The sequence below is a fragment of the Oncorhynchus tshawytscha genome, linkage group LG29, assembly GCF_018296145.1.
Source record: "Oncorhynchus tshawytscha isolate Ot180627B linkage group LG29, Otsh_v2.0, whole genome shotgun sequence".
NCBI lineage: Eukaryota > Metazoa > Chordata > Actinopteri > Salmoniformes > Salmonidae > Oncorhynchus > Oncorhynchus tshawytscha.
The window spans coordinates 10,680,191-10,694,652 of NC_056457.1; the positions used below are offsets into that span (position 1 = coordinate 10,680,191).

The 14,462-nt window shown below is 45.6% G+C and overlaps 1 protein-coding gene across 9 annotated transcripts in view; it reads right to left on the bottom strand.

Annotated features, from left to right (window-relative positions):
- myom1b (myomesin 1b) overlaps positions 1-14,462 on the bottom strand; it is a 34,089-nt gene that overhangs the window by 10,949 nt on the left and 8,678 nt on the right. For 5 of the 9 annotated variants that reach the window (XM_042308933.1, XM_042308937.1, XM_042308934.1 and 2 more), the window contains 18 exons: positions 13,727-13,888; positions 12,346-12,507; positions 10,156-10,297; positions 9,234-9,433; positions 8,995-9,048; positions 8,582-8,706; positions 8,165-8,348; positions 7,802-7,976; positions 7,478-7,599; positions 5,610-5,627; positions 3,212-3,408; positions 2,911-3,037; positions 2,370-2,554; positions 1,796-1,910; positions 956-1,112; positions 758-864; positions 526-570; positions 163-299 (listed from right to left, as the gene is read on the bottom strand). In XM_042308933.1, the coding sequence (XP_042164867.1) occupies positions 163-299; positions 526-570; positions 758-864; positions 956-1,112; positions 1,796-1,910; positions 2,370-2,554; positions 2,911-3,037; positions 3,212-3,408; positions 5,610-5,627; positions 7,478-7,599; positions 7,802-7,976; positions 8,165-8,348; positions 8,582-8,706; positions 8,995-9,048; positions 9,234-9,433; positions 10,156-10,297; positions 12,346-12,507; positions 13,727-13,888 (2,414 nt within the window). The remainder of the gene's footprint in view (positions 1-162; positions 300-525; positions 571-757; positions 865-955; positions 1,113-1,795; positions 1,911-2,369; positions 2,555-2,910; positions 3,038-3,211; positions 3,409-5,609; positions 5,628-7,477; positions 7,600-7,801; positions 7,977-8,164; positions 8,349-8,581; positions 8,707-8,994; positions 9,049-9,233; positions 9,434-10,155; positions 10,298-12,345; positions 12,508-13,726; positions 13,889-14,462) is intronic. The other 4 variants (XM_042308936.1, XM_042308935.1, XM_042308939.1 and 1 more) reach the window with 1 other exon arrangement.

Consider the following 14,462-nt stretch of genomic DNA (forward strand, 5'->3'; position numbering starts at 1 on the left):
CCTGGAATAAGCAGGAAATCCAGGAAACCTCCAACCAGGATTTCTGGAAAACCTTTGGAATTTGAACAACCCTAAATGAGTGCATTTTGTTTTCAGTCGCCAAAGCGGCTCAACATTAAGAGAGAGTTCAGTTATTTTGCTTCCATTCAGTGCCTTACTGACCTCTCCCTGGGAGAGACTGTTGTCATTAAACACATATTCTATTTTGCCATTAGCAGAGATCTTCTCAGCCTGCAGCCAGAAGCGAATTCGGCCCTTCTCCTGCAGCTCCACAGCCAGCTCTGTCTTTAATGGAATAACTAGACAGATCAAATGAGAAGGAGAGAGACAGAGAGGAGAGAAGGTTAAAAAGTGAGAGCAGGAACAGTGAGGAAAGAGTCATGCACAGAACAAACAAATGAGCAAAGATAGGTCCGCATCCCAAATGGCACCCTATTCCCAACACTACTGTCAAAAGTGGTGCACTAAGGGAATAGGGTGCCATTTGGGGATTTAGCCATAGAACAGGGTGTCTGAGTTCCTCACCGGGGAATTTGTGGTCGTGGCTGAGCTCCAGCAGTTTCTTCAACTCTGTCAAAAATGAAGAAAAAAAAGACTTATGAGGTAAATGAAATATTTATCAAAGATTAAGAAGTAGAAATTACACAGGAGCAATGAAGCTCTGCAACCCTCTTAACCTTCTAAGTTAGCTGCTTCAGTGATTATGTGGTCAGGCTAGTACAGTGCTACAGTACCACAGACACACAGTTGGACTCACCCTCTGCTGAGAGAGTGTAGCTGGAGCAAGCACCATCGGTGTGGGTGACAGCACAAGAGTAAATGCCGATGTCATCCTCCGCAAGCATATTGAAGGTGGCTTTGGACCTGAGGGGTAGACACAAAGGCACCAGCACAATCAACATACTGAAGTACTTTAGATTCCCTAATCTTCTTTCAAACTCACACACTCACTCACTTCCCCCCACTGGTCGCCACAGTAATACGAGTATCGTCTGTGATCTCTTCGTAGTTCTTTGACCACACAAATTTGGAGTCTGGAGTCAGGTTGGAGCAGGCAAAGTTCATGGAGATCACTCCATCATCATCAACGTCCACAACAATCTCCGTAGTGCCTGAGAGAGAACAGACCTAAAGTCAAACACGGCTGGAGACTCAAAAACACATGCAAAAGGTGCAGTGTGACTAAATGTATGAATCTTTTTTTTTTACCATTAAAGGGATAGTTCACCCAAATTATAAAATGACCTTGTAAGCGGTCTATGTACAAGGTATGACATACAAGGTATGTTTCCAAATGCTAACGTTTTAACATTCATGGCAGAAATCCCATTCAAGTCATGGGACAAATATTTGCATTTTTCACTCAACATGTTCAAATCATCTATAAGTGACTTTGGTGAGCTTCACAATACATTTGAGATATTTTCGGATGATTTGGACGTGATGCGAGAAAAAAAAAAGTGAGTATCTGTCCCATTACTTGAATGGGATTCGAACCACAAATGCTAAAATGTTAGCATTTGGAAACAGTGCTAGGGAAATGAAACCTAGCTGTGGATTGCGGTCATACCTTGTTTTAGACTGCTTACAGGGTAAGGAAACCAATATGTTATTTGGGTGAACTATCCCTTTAAGTGTTTGTACATGATTGAGATACACATTGAGACTATTCTATACATGAGGTGCCTGACTTCAAGGTATGACTTCAATTAAATGTGAAGTATGTATGCTTAATAACAATGTCCTTCCTCCCTCTCCCTCATGCTCTGTTGAGGGGTCTTTAACATCGTCCTACCTGGTTTGGTTTCGGCCAGGACTGGTTCTGTGGGCTCAGAGGCCTTTCCCACACCTGCCTTATTCTGAGCACGCACACGGAACACATAGGTCTCCCCCTCCTTTAGAATCTTAATCTGCTCGTGAAAGAAAGAGTCACATTATAGACATGTTAGTCACGTACATCAAATATTACTATATAATATTACTATTGAGACACAAGCAGTAGTGTTGAAAATCCCTTTACATGCATGCGGGACACATCCTCTGACTGACCTAATATCACTAATCAAATCCCACTTACAATCAGACACTATGCATTCGAATTCTGAATTAGAATGTGTGCTCAATGGTATTAGTAAGTCAAAGTGATGACAGAATGAAGCTCAACTAAGAGCATTATGAAGGCTTTACGAAGCTTCCGTCTCCCATGACTTCCTCGTGGATAGAAATGGTGAAGTTGCCCCTAGAGGCTGATCCTGGGTCAGTTTCCCCCACTAATGGTAAAGGTTAGGATTTGGGGAGGGGAAGCTGATCTAAGATCTGTTACAGGGGAAAATTCACAGTGGAGCGATAGGAGTGGACAGGGTCCTGACCTTCATGTAGTTAGTGAGGATAGCCTTCTCGTTGACTCCTCTCCAAGCCTCCTCCTCAGCATCAGCCTCTTTGATGTCAATGTAGAACCCGTTGACTGGGTCACGGCCCTGGTACACTGGTGGCTTATAAAGCAACACCAGAGTGTTGGCGCGCACCTCTGTCACCTGCAGATCATGGGGAGGTCCTGTGGGAAATTAGGGGTAAATAATTAGGGTTAGAGTTGAGGAACGGACGTAAGGCTGTGGTACAAATAGCACCATATTCCCTTTGTAGTGCACTACTTTTGACCGGGGCCCATAGGGCTATTTGGGACACACCCATAGGCAATGCAATGTACATAGATAATGTCCCATGTGCATGCAAGCTTTGACACCATCACAAAAGGAGCTGGAGGTTATAATTTAAGTTAAAAAATGATAATAATTCAGACATCTTTGCAGTGTATGACTTGCATTGTGATATAGTATCCATGTTGATGTGTTACAGTGTAATTCTCATATTTGCTCAGGTTTTCAAGTGAACGTTAGTGGCACTACCCACCTGGCACAGCAATGGTCCACTCCTCACAGACAAACGTTCCACTGGGCAGAGAAGGGATGCCCACGCCTGCCATGTTGGCAGCACGCACCTGGAACTGATACTTCCTGTTCTCCTTCAAGTCAGACACCTGGACAGACAGACAGACAGACAGACAGACAGACAGACAGACAGACAGACAGACAGACAGACAGACAGACAGACAGACAGACAGACAGACAGTGAAAAACCATGGCAAAAGGTGCCTGCAAATTCAGGTTAAAGAGGGTAGCTTCCTCGAAAAGAAACAAAATGGTTAACTCACTCTGTAGGCTCTGTCGCTGACAGACTTGACGTTGGCCTCGTGCCATGTCCCTGGCACCCCATTGATGACCTCACGGTAGTCCACGAAGTAGCCGGTGATGTCAGCGCCTCCGATGAAGGTGGGCTGCTTCCAGGCCAGCACCATAGAGTCCCGCACGCACTCCAGAACGCTAATGCCATAGGGTGGAGTAGGGGACGCTGGGACAGCAGAGGACTCCAGTTAGCATCATGCTGTGTCAACTGTGAGACGAGGAAGTCATGGGAGACGGAAGCTTCGATAAAGCCTTCATAATGCTCTTAGTTGAGCTTCAGTCTTTCATCACTTTGACTTACTAACTTTCTGCTTTCTTAGAGCAAGTATTGGGCACTAATCAACTTAATCACAAACAAAGTTCAAAGTTCTCTGTTGGTCAAACAACAGCTAAGGGATACAGTTTGTCATCCATACTTGCTGTAAGAGACTACTGTCTGCACCTTTAACCCTTAACCTTTGACCTCAAACTATGTTTCAACCAGACACTGAGTCATTACACATTGACCAAATTATGGGGACACAAATTTCAGGGACCTGGACTGAAGAGAGTTGGAATGAGACAAAATATTTTTGCCACTGGAGCTGTGAGAACACATGTGATTTCAGTGGCTGGTCTGCGGTGGTGTCTTCTATAGAGGGAGCTCACACAGATAACAGGATAATATTACATACTCATAATAAACTGACCTGTCACACAAATAGTCACATGGACATGGCGTGCTCCCTAATTTGGGGGAGGGGGTATGGCGTAGAATCTGACAAGGAAGTACACTACCAAAAAGGTCTCAGGTATAGGCGTTCATTTCTGGCTTGAGATTGGCTGACCCACTTCAGAGACAAGCTGTGATAGGCTAGCTCCAGCTGTGTCACAGTGCCTCTGTGCGTTAATGCGCACTGCTCTCCCAAGGGGACGGTGGACCTTAAAGAGCACAGAGTGTGTGAGCCAGCCAGGCTACAGCAGCTAGATGGGATACAGCTTTTGTCAAATTGACATTAGATGTGGAAATATTTCAATTGAACCTTTATTTAAAATGGTAAAATGGTAAGTCAGTTAAGAACCTTACTCAAACCCAGAGTAGGGTTTGGCCTACTCTGGCCAAACCCTAACACGGATGACGCTGGGCAAATTGTGCAGCGCCGTATGGGACTCCCAATCACGGCCAGTTGTGAAACAGCCCAGGATCGAACCAGGGTCTGTAGTGACGCCTCTAGCACTGAGATGCAGTGCCTTGGACCGCTGCGCCACTCGGAAGCCAAAAATAGCTGACCCTAACCTTTTTCCTAACTTTTTTCCTCACCTTAACCTAATTCTCCTAACGTGCTGCGTAAATCCTCCTAACCTGCTACGAAAAGTCAATTTTGACAAAAGCAATATCCCTTCAATACAAAAACCGGCTACATTAAGTTGTGGCTAGCACAGTGCCTGAATACTGAGGGTGTGGAGGGAGGACAAAAAGCCCGCCCCCCCCAACCCCTCCCGTGTGTGTGAGGCAGCCCTGTGGTAGAGGTGGCCAGTAGATTGCCTGAAAGGCTGCGTGACTGTGTAGTTAAACTGAGAAAGCTGTTATAGAAACTTACCTTGGGATAAAAATAGGATTTTACCAGTTGAATACTTTGGCTATATGTATTGTGTTTTAATGCCTTTCCTGTGAATATGAGAGTAGAAGCACATACGTTCAAAGTGTGATCCCGATACAAATATTAAAGTGTTTCTTTTTTCAAAATAGTTTTCTACCTTCTTACCAAAGTGATTTAAAAAAATTACAGTTCAAAAAAGGAAAAAGTGTAGAAAGAAAAAAGCTTCAGTTTAAAAAAGGAAAAAAAAATCCTTGGGGGGAAAGATGAAGAGTTGTTTTATTTTGGATGATCTGATGATATAAGAGTTGGCGTGGCCTGACTGAGTGCTCACCTGGGTCTGGGTCTGTCCTGGGCCAGCCCACGTTGTGGGCTGTTTCTTTCTCTGTCCCCCGTTTGGCTGAAACATCTACAGAGGACTTACGTGTTTTCCCGGCCTCAGGCACCTTAGCCTGACCTTTAACCTCATCCGTGGCCTCTGTGACAGAGTCTGTGACTGATTCTGTGACCAGGTCAGGGGCCCAGGTTACACTGCCTCTCTTGCCCCCCTTGTCTTTACTTCCTGTAGCCAGGGGCCCTGAAGAGCCTGAGGGGCCTGAGGGGCTTGAGCTAGTGGCCCCTGCCCCAGCTCCGGCCCCTGGGCCAGGCACACTGCCAGTTTGAGCATTGAGCTTTAGCATAGTGTAAGGGGGGTACTGAACGGCCTCATGCGTGCCCGTCCAGCGTGGCGTGTGCTTGGTTAGTCCGCCCACGTTACCACCCCTTGGTAACTCCCACTCCGGCAACACACCATGAGGAATACCGCCCCCTACAGGAGTTAGCAGAAAAAAAGCAAAAGAAGCCATTTTACACAGGCCAAGAAAAGATCAAACATTCACACTGACAGCTAAAATCTCAGTCAGCTCACTCAGAGAGTAAGGACGAGAGAGACAGAGAGACAGAGGGAGAGAGAGAAAGAAAACATTACCAATACCATCACATACAATATTAAATACAGTACAATGTCTTCATCTGACTGACTGAAAAATGAAGACAAGATGACCAACAAGTGACATCTACGTGTGGAAGCGAGTTGCAGAGTTAAAGAGAAAGCACAATCATGTGAGGGGAGAAAGCGAGTGTGTGCAGGCTTTGCGCCAACCCTTCATGAAAAAGCCACACTATACTTTCGTAATGATACCAGTGGATTTCATTATATGCACAATACGGGCAAAAAAATTCAAGTATATGTATAATGGTGTATAGCAATTTACTCAATGGGAGACAACTATTGGAAATAGTTATGAGTGAGATCTATGGACATAAATGCAGTTAATTTCTTCCTAATATATTTTTAAAAGATGTGCGATAGAAGTGTTTCCTCATACTAACCTCGGCTCAATTGTGAGTATTCAATTGTCTATCTTTTATCGTGTAAGACACTACCACTAATGGGCCTAGACTCTAGGTCTACCAACTATTATCAGTTGTAATGGACTGTAGAGAGAAATCCATTGACGTTGTTACTAAGTGTGTTTCATAAGGGAAAACAGAGCATGCTGCTCGGCACAAAGCTGGCCAGTGACTGAGTGATGTGTCATAGCTAGAAGCTTGGTTAGTCACAGTGCAGCCATTAATTGGACAAATGTAAAGGAGCAGGGCTGTCAGTTTAGCATTCCTGTTCCCTAGCTCTGGTCCAGGGCGCTAGTGCAGATCAGCGTTAGCAAGGCGCAAGCCGCTGTAACACCTGGGACCAGAGCTAGTATTCCCAGTTGAGAGTGAGAAGAATGGGCAGATGCACAATGCAGATCAGGGGTTATTGTTGGTGGGGTGGAGGGGGTACCTTAAACACCAGGTGGGTGGTGGAGGCTGATACATCTCGTGCCCAGGCAACGTGATGGGGAGGGGGCGGGGGGTGAGAGAGGAACGCAAGGTGGGCTGGTTTGTAACAACCACTGAGTTGGATCGCACTGACCCAAATTAGAGGAAGTCTACAACTCCTGACCCTGGCCCGCCTCAGCTTGTGCAGGCAGGGTGGGGATAAGTTCTGACTCAACATGGGGTGTGGGGGTGGTGGGTGGAGCTTGTTTGGGTGACTGACAGAGTGGAACCATGGGAAAGAACACGTGGGAGGAGTCTAAATGTTGATGGTACACAGAGCTGACAACGTGATGTCTCAATGGACAGCAAATAAAGAAGACAATGGTGCAACACATCAGCTAAACCACTGTTCATTGTGGAAACGGGATATTTCTTTCATCATCGGCATATTAGAAAAGGAGTAATAACAATATTATGCATAAGATTCAATCATCACATTCCACCCACTCATAGAGCTAAAAGGCTTTCCTGATCCTAGTACAATAAAATTAGAAAAAAAAGGGTTCCTAAAGGTTCCTCTTAGAAAAAAAGGGTTCCTAAAGGGTTCTTTGGCTGTCCCCATAAGAGAACCATTTTCAGTTCCAGGTATAAACTTTTTTGGTTCCTTTCCTCCTATGGAGACAGTCGAAGAACCCTTTTAGGTTCTAGATAGCACCTTTTTTTTCTAAGCGTGTAATCGTGCTCCATCTAAACATAAAAAACAAGTTCCTTGTATATGTCTCTTCACATTCTTCCTAAAATGGCTTCCTACCCTATTGTCTAGTACGACTGTGTCATGACACTCTTCCTCTCACTTACCAATAGCAGCCTTCACCTCAATAGCCTCAGACTCCTGAGAACACTCGCTGAGCCCAGCGGCGTTCAGTGCCTTCACTCTGAACACGTAGCTCTCTCCTGTCGCCAGACCGTGACAGATAAACCTGTTTACAAGTACACAAAAACACTTTGAGAAAGACATTTCACACCATCAATCTCTAAGTCTTTGTGGGGAAAAAATGTTTGTCAACTTACTTGAGCTCACCATCATTTACATATAGTATTGAATTAGATTTATGGTCACCATTTGTATGTGTCTATATTTGTAAAAGGTTGATAGAGGGATCGTTAGAAGGACCGTTGTACCTGGTGCCTTTGACAGGCTTGTTGTTACATGGCTCAAACTTGTTGCTACCCACGATGCTGGCCTCGATGTAGTATCCCACCAGCTCCTTAGCGTGCCTGGAAGCCTCCCAGGACACAACCACGGATGTGTCTGTGTTCCTGGTGGGAACCACACGGCCTGGGGCAGACGGGATATCTGGGGACAACAATTCAACTAAGATCAAATGGGGGGGGAAAGTCTTGTAAGAGCTCAAGCAGACTGATTCGGAGAGGAGTGCGTGTCTCTCAGAGTAAATACGTAAACACGTGCTACATCTATTTCCGTTGGTACACTGGGAACTGCCGTAGTCTGTGGTATGGCGTGTGACTTGTGAACCCCCTCACCCAGCTTGTCCCCGACAGTGGTGGCCTCGGTGGCTTCTGATGGCTCGCCAACGCCGGCGGAGTTGCAGCAGCGCACACGGAAGCTGTAGGCCTTTCCCTCCGCCAGATCAAACAGGGCGAAGCGAGGAGACTTCACTGGGATCTCTGTGTTCACCCTCTGCCAGCTGTCTGTGCCTGACACACACTGACACACAACTCCGAGAAGTTAGAGTACGCCTCCAACCCTCCAAACACCACAAAAAACCTCCAGGACTATAAAATACCAACGACAACAAAAAGTGTTAACTTATTGAATGATTTTGATATGGTGGTTGTTATGGATGCGAAGCAGTGATGAAATGTAGGTTATATTGATCAGATGAGTCACGCTACAGATCAGGTGTGTGATGTTAATGAAGTATATACGGTATATCTCACCTTCTCCACATAGTACATGATGCCCTCGTGGCCTCTCTCCCCAGGGGGTTTCCAGCTCAGGACCACATAGTTCTTGGTGGCCTCGGTGACCTCCAGTTCTTTGGGTTTGCCGGGGACCACGCCCTCTGATAGGAAGTGACGTGAAAGAAAACGTGTTACGGGGTTTGATCTCGTAGCTTGGTCCCAAATCCGTTTGTGCTCGTGCCTTGTCATTGTCAAGCCAAAACATGACCTTTCCGTTAGAAGATGGCAACAGACCAGCAGACTGGCCACCAAGCCAGACTAGAGCTTTTGTTATCCTTCCAGTCAAAGACCACAAGGTACTGTAAGCGGTAGGCCCCTATAAGATCAGATCTATAGCTGCGTCGAAATATTGATCAACACTGATGAGTGCAGAAGCATTTCCTTCCTACCTGCAGGCTCCTCCTCAGTGACAATGATCTGGCCGGTCCAGGGTGCAGAGGTACCTGGGGGCCAGGGGAAAAGGAGCAGCTTTCAGATGCATAGTTCCAAGAAAACACATGCACAAAACTAAAAATCATCAGACATCGCAAAGGTACATACTCACAATATATTCATTCTGCAGTACCATAACACAATATGAGAGAACACAGACAGGGAGGGCCAGATGGCAGACAGGGGTTGCCCGTACCTCTCATTCGCGCGCGGTCGGCAGGATCCATGGCTGCCACCACCTCAGAGACACGGGATGGCCGGCTCATGCCAGACTTGTTGACGGCACGCACACGGAATGTGTAGGAGCGCCCCTCCACCAACCCGGTCACGGGGAAACGGGCAAACTTGATGGGCGTGTCGTTGCACTGGCTCCAGTGGGTGGTGCCAACCTCACACCTAAACACAGGGCACAAAGAGACAGCATACATGCCATCAGCCATTCAATAACAATCTCGGTGAGGCCTTATTGGATAGACGCAGAGTTAGGCCTATTGGATAGACGCAGAGTTAGGCCTATTGGATAGACGCAGAGTTAGGCCTATTGGATAGACGCCCAGTTAGGCCTATTGGATAGACGCAGAGTTAGGCCTATTGGTAAGACGCAGAGTTAGGCCTATTGGTAAGACGCAGAGTTAGGCCTATTGGTAAGACGCAGAGTTAGGCCTATTGGTATGACGCAGAGTTAGGCCTATTGGTATGACGCAGAGTTAGGCCTATTGGTATGACGCAGAGTTAGGCCTATTGGTAAGACACAGAGTTAGGCCTATTGGTAAGACACAGAGTTAGGCCTATTGGTAAGACACAGAGTTAGGCCTATTGGTAAGACACAGAGTTAGGCCTATTGGTAAGACACAGAGTTAGGCCTATTGGTAAGACACAGAGTTAGGCCTATTGGTAAGGTCGGGAGAAACTGGGCCCTTGTTACAGCCTATTACAAGATAATTTCACATGGTTATAGGTCAGGTCACATGACCTGGCCATCTACTTATACAATATGCAACTGGAGTTAATGGCAGTATGGGGGAACATAAGGGAGATTTGTTCCTGTGTTTGTCTAGCTGTGTCATGACAAGCCTAGGATTTACTACTGGCATGTAGTGATGGGGGATGGTACTGACCTGTCCACAAAGTAGCCCAGGATGGAGCTGCCACCGTCCACAGCCGGCTGCTTCCAGGTCACAATGACATAATCCTTATTGGCGTCCTGACACTTCACGTCCAGAGGGGCGCCAGGGGCTCCCTCAACCTCCGCATCGGCATCTGATACAGGCACACACATTGTCAGTTAAATGTGTAGTTCTCACTCACTCTCACTCTCACATATAGAATCCATAGTGGATCATAGGATCTCTATAGTATACGGTTAGAGTATTTTCATTGTGGCTTGTTGTTTTGAAATACAGTGCACGTACTGTACATTGCTGTACTCCCAGCGGAACTCTGTGGCTCCAAGGCTTAGTGCCAGGAATGCTACTGGTCTTTAAGTTAAACACAACCCGGAGCAGGCTGGAGCAGATGGGACAGAATTAGCAGCAGCGTGCCCCTCAGTGAAAGGCGACTCTTAAAGAGACAGAACACACACTTCCCATAAAGTGAGAAACAGAATTAGCCACTTAGCGTTGGACTGACTTATTCAGTGTGAATGTGAGAGGCTGCTAAAACATTTTGTGCTGTATCTTATGTGGTCTGTGGGCTGTAAGTCTATGCATGTGTGTACGGTAGCTGTATAAACTGTAGGACTATATACTGCCTGATATTATTTTACTGTGTGTGTGTAAGAGAGATATATATATAGAGATGGAGAGAGAGAGAGAGGAGAGAGGCAGAGAGAGTGGAGATTTATGCTTATTTATTTTATCTTGTGTCCTTTACCATTTGTACATTGTTAAAACACTGTATATATATATAATATGACATTTGTAATGTCTTTATTGTTTTGAAACTTCTGTATGTGTAATGTTTACTGTTAATTTTTATTGTTTATTTCACTTTATATATTCACTTTATATATTATCTACCTCACTTGCTTTGGCAATGTTAACACATGTTTCCCATGCCAATAAAGCCCTTGAATTGAAATTGAATAGAATTGAAAAATTGAATTGAGTGGAGAGAGCGAGATAGAGAGATGGAGAGAGTGGAGAGTGAAGAGAGAGATAATGGAGAGAGAGAGAATGGAGAGAGAGAGAGAGAGAGAGAATGGACAGAGAGAGAATGGAGAGAGAGAGAGAGAATGGACAGAGAGAGAATGGAGAGAGAGAGAGAATGGACAGAGAGAGAATGGAGAGAGAGAGCGAGAGAGACAGAGACAGAGAGAGACAGAGATCGAGACAGAGTGGAGAGAGAGAGAGAGAGCGAGACAGAGACAGAGAGAGAGAGAGAGTGGAGAGAGACAGAGAGAAGAGAGAGAGAGACGAGAGAGAGAGAGACAGAGAAGAGAGAGAGAGAGACAGAGAGAGACAGACAGAGAGAGAGAGAGAGAGAGAGAGAGAGAGAGAGAGAGACAGAGAGAGAAAGCTCTTTGTGGCTTAGAAGGACACTCAGCAGGCTATTGTCACTCCTGGTAGAAGAGATATATATACAGTATCCAGCTCTGTTGACAGCCAAACTCATTTCATATCTGAGCTCATGAGCTCACTGAGAATAGCCTTGTCAGTCTCTCGACTGCTATGGGGTCTCTGTGTCCGCAAACAGACAGTGTACCTGGCCTCTCCTTTACAATGTGACCCTGACCAATGACAGAGAGAGCAAGGCCTATTTCCATCTTGTTCACACTCTGTACAGAGCACATGTCTCCTCTGTTAGCAAGAGAATGAGTAGCATGGAACAACAGAGAAGGTCAGTAACTTAGTACTGGCGACCAACAGTAAAAGATGAACAAGTTGGCTGTAACATTTGTCCCATGTGATACAAAACCAGGCCAGAGATCGTGACAGGAGTTGATCGTCTCTGTGGTCATAGTGGGCAATTTCCATTGCGTGTGTAGTAGGATTAACTAGAGACCACTACGGCGGTCAGATACACACACACACAAACACATGGGCCGTCCTTATTATCTGGTGTAAGCTGAGGTGTCTGTGTGATCTTGACCTTGATCGACTGTTGACCACACGCCACACAGAACACGAGACAGGGCCATCGTGGAAACAGAGAGGCGGTAAACAAGAGGCCATTCTGTCCGCGCTCAAACACACACTGTGCGTGTGAATAATACAATCTGTAAACAAGGCATGTAGTGGACTGAGGAGGAGGGATAATGTGACACAGACAACAGTGTTGTTCAGCGCTGCTCATGGTAAGTTCCCCACCTCTGACAAAGACGTAAGCCGAGTAGGTCTCGTATTTAGACTTGGTGGTGATGCGCAGGGTGTAGAGACCCTCGTCCTCCTTGTTCAGGTGTGTCAGGGTCAGCGTGGCCTTGTCTCCACTCCAGTGCATGTGACACCACTTGGAGGGCTGCAGAAGAACATCTGATGGAGAGAGAGAGAGACACACAGAGGGAGAGAAAGAGAGAGATGAGGTTATAATGGATGGGGGGGGTAAGAAACATATTGACACATTCTAAGCTGGTCCTTGATGAATGAATAACCAGGAAGCATATTTTACAGCAATGGCTCTTCAACCTTTTCTTGTCCAGGGACCCCCTTCCAGGCAAACTAGCGACCCAAGGACCACCATCATATGTCAGCAAAACAAATGTTTTCAAGTTTTGTCGTATCATCAGGTGAATGATAATTCAGTCTTGTGTCAGGTGAACTGCCGAGTCCTCAACTTTGGTCTAACCATTTTCCCATAATCTCCAAACTGTTCCCTTTCAATTGCTGCCGTGCTTACGCATATGCATTTCCTATTTCTTCTGTAAGAATCTTTTCAATTTAGCCCTGTCCATAAGCCCAATTCCCATAAGTGTAAAGAGTTAAAAGGTTAGTCATGTTGGCAAAAATGAATATCCAAGCCAAGAAAGCTTACCAGCAACCAGCAGCACTTGCCGCACTGGTAGCCTATTCGTGGGTGCTTTTTCAAAGCCTATGTCTGATACTCAGGTGAGTGATTGGGTCTAATGAGTGTAATTATCTAAATATTAGAAGCGGAGAAATAAAGTTGACATCATTAGAAAGAAGATCTACTCCACTTTTCTAATGTAGGGATGTCATTCAAATGTTTTTTAAAAACTTTTTATATAAATTATATATATATATATATATATATTTATATATATATTTATTTATTTTGAGGACTCCGTGCAGTACCTTTGTGGACCCCTAGCGGGGCTGTGAACCTCCGGTTGAATACCCGTTTTACAGGGTTGAATTGGTCCTACACCTACACAACTTTCCGGGGTACAGACTAATTGTAATATGTTAAACACATGACATTTGTACAGTATATCTTAATCAGAGCTTACATACACATAATCACAAGTAGCTCTTGGTCTCATGTGTTCTGCCTATCAGCGAGTCTTAGACATGGAGACGAACATACAGTATCAGTGGCCTAATGTATCACACAGATGACAACTGGGTAGGTCTCAGCCAAGGAACCTCCAGGAGTGTCTCTCTCCATAGCCCAGGGGTCGTATGTATCAAGCATCTCAGAATAGGTGTGCTGATCTAGGATCAGATCTTGCCTGTCCATGTAACCTTATTCAAACACTGGCAAGAGTTTCCAGAGCTCTGGGGCTTCACCTACCATCTCTGTACCACTGAACTTCAGGCTGGTAGCGTGCCAGGTTGGGGGAGATGATGACTGTGGCGCCCAGGCTCATGGTCTCGCCCTCCCGTCCGAACGACACGCCAAACCCGTCCACGATGTGGGTATCAAAGGTGATGCCATACTCAGAGATCAGGCCATCTGACAGGAAGGAGCACCAAACAACATGGGGTCAGAGTTCAGGTCGCCGTTGTGTTCCCATCATGCAACACTGTGTGGTGTGACACACCTCAAATTCTGACACCTGAGTGCATTATTATTCAAATCCAAGGGATGGGCGAACAAAGGGCAATTAGCTGTTCGTCGAAATGCTAACTTTTTAGCATCTGTGTCCAAAAACCAATGCAAGTCATTATCTCTTATAGCATTTTTCACAATACATTTTTGACATTTTGGGATGATTGATGATCGATGTTGTAACTTAACATTATCTGGTAGCGTTACATTTGATCCATTCCCTCCCAAGAGAAAGTGACATGAAAAACAACCCCATACAGACATGGGTAAAACCATGACAGGGACAGACAGGGATGTGAACAGGAACACCTTGATGAACCCAAAAGACAACCCAAAAACACCATTAACATCACTAAGTACAGTGTTCCAACACCAAATACTCGCCGCAGTGTGTACAAACCGCACTGGGGAAACTAAGGTGCACATCATGCCCGTAGACAGTGACGCACATTTGACATATGAAAACCCTAGATGAAGT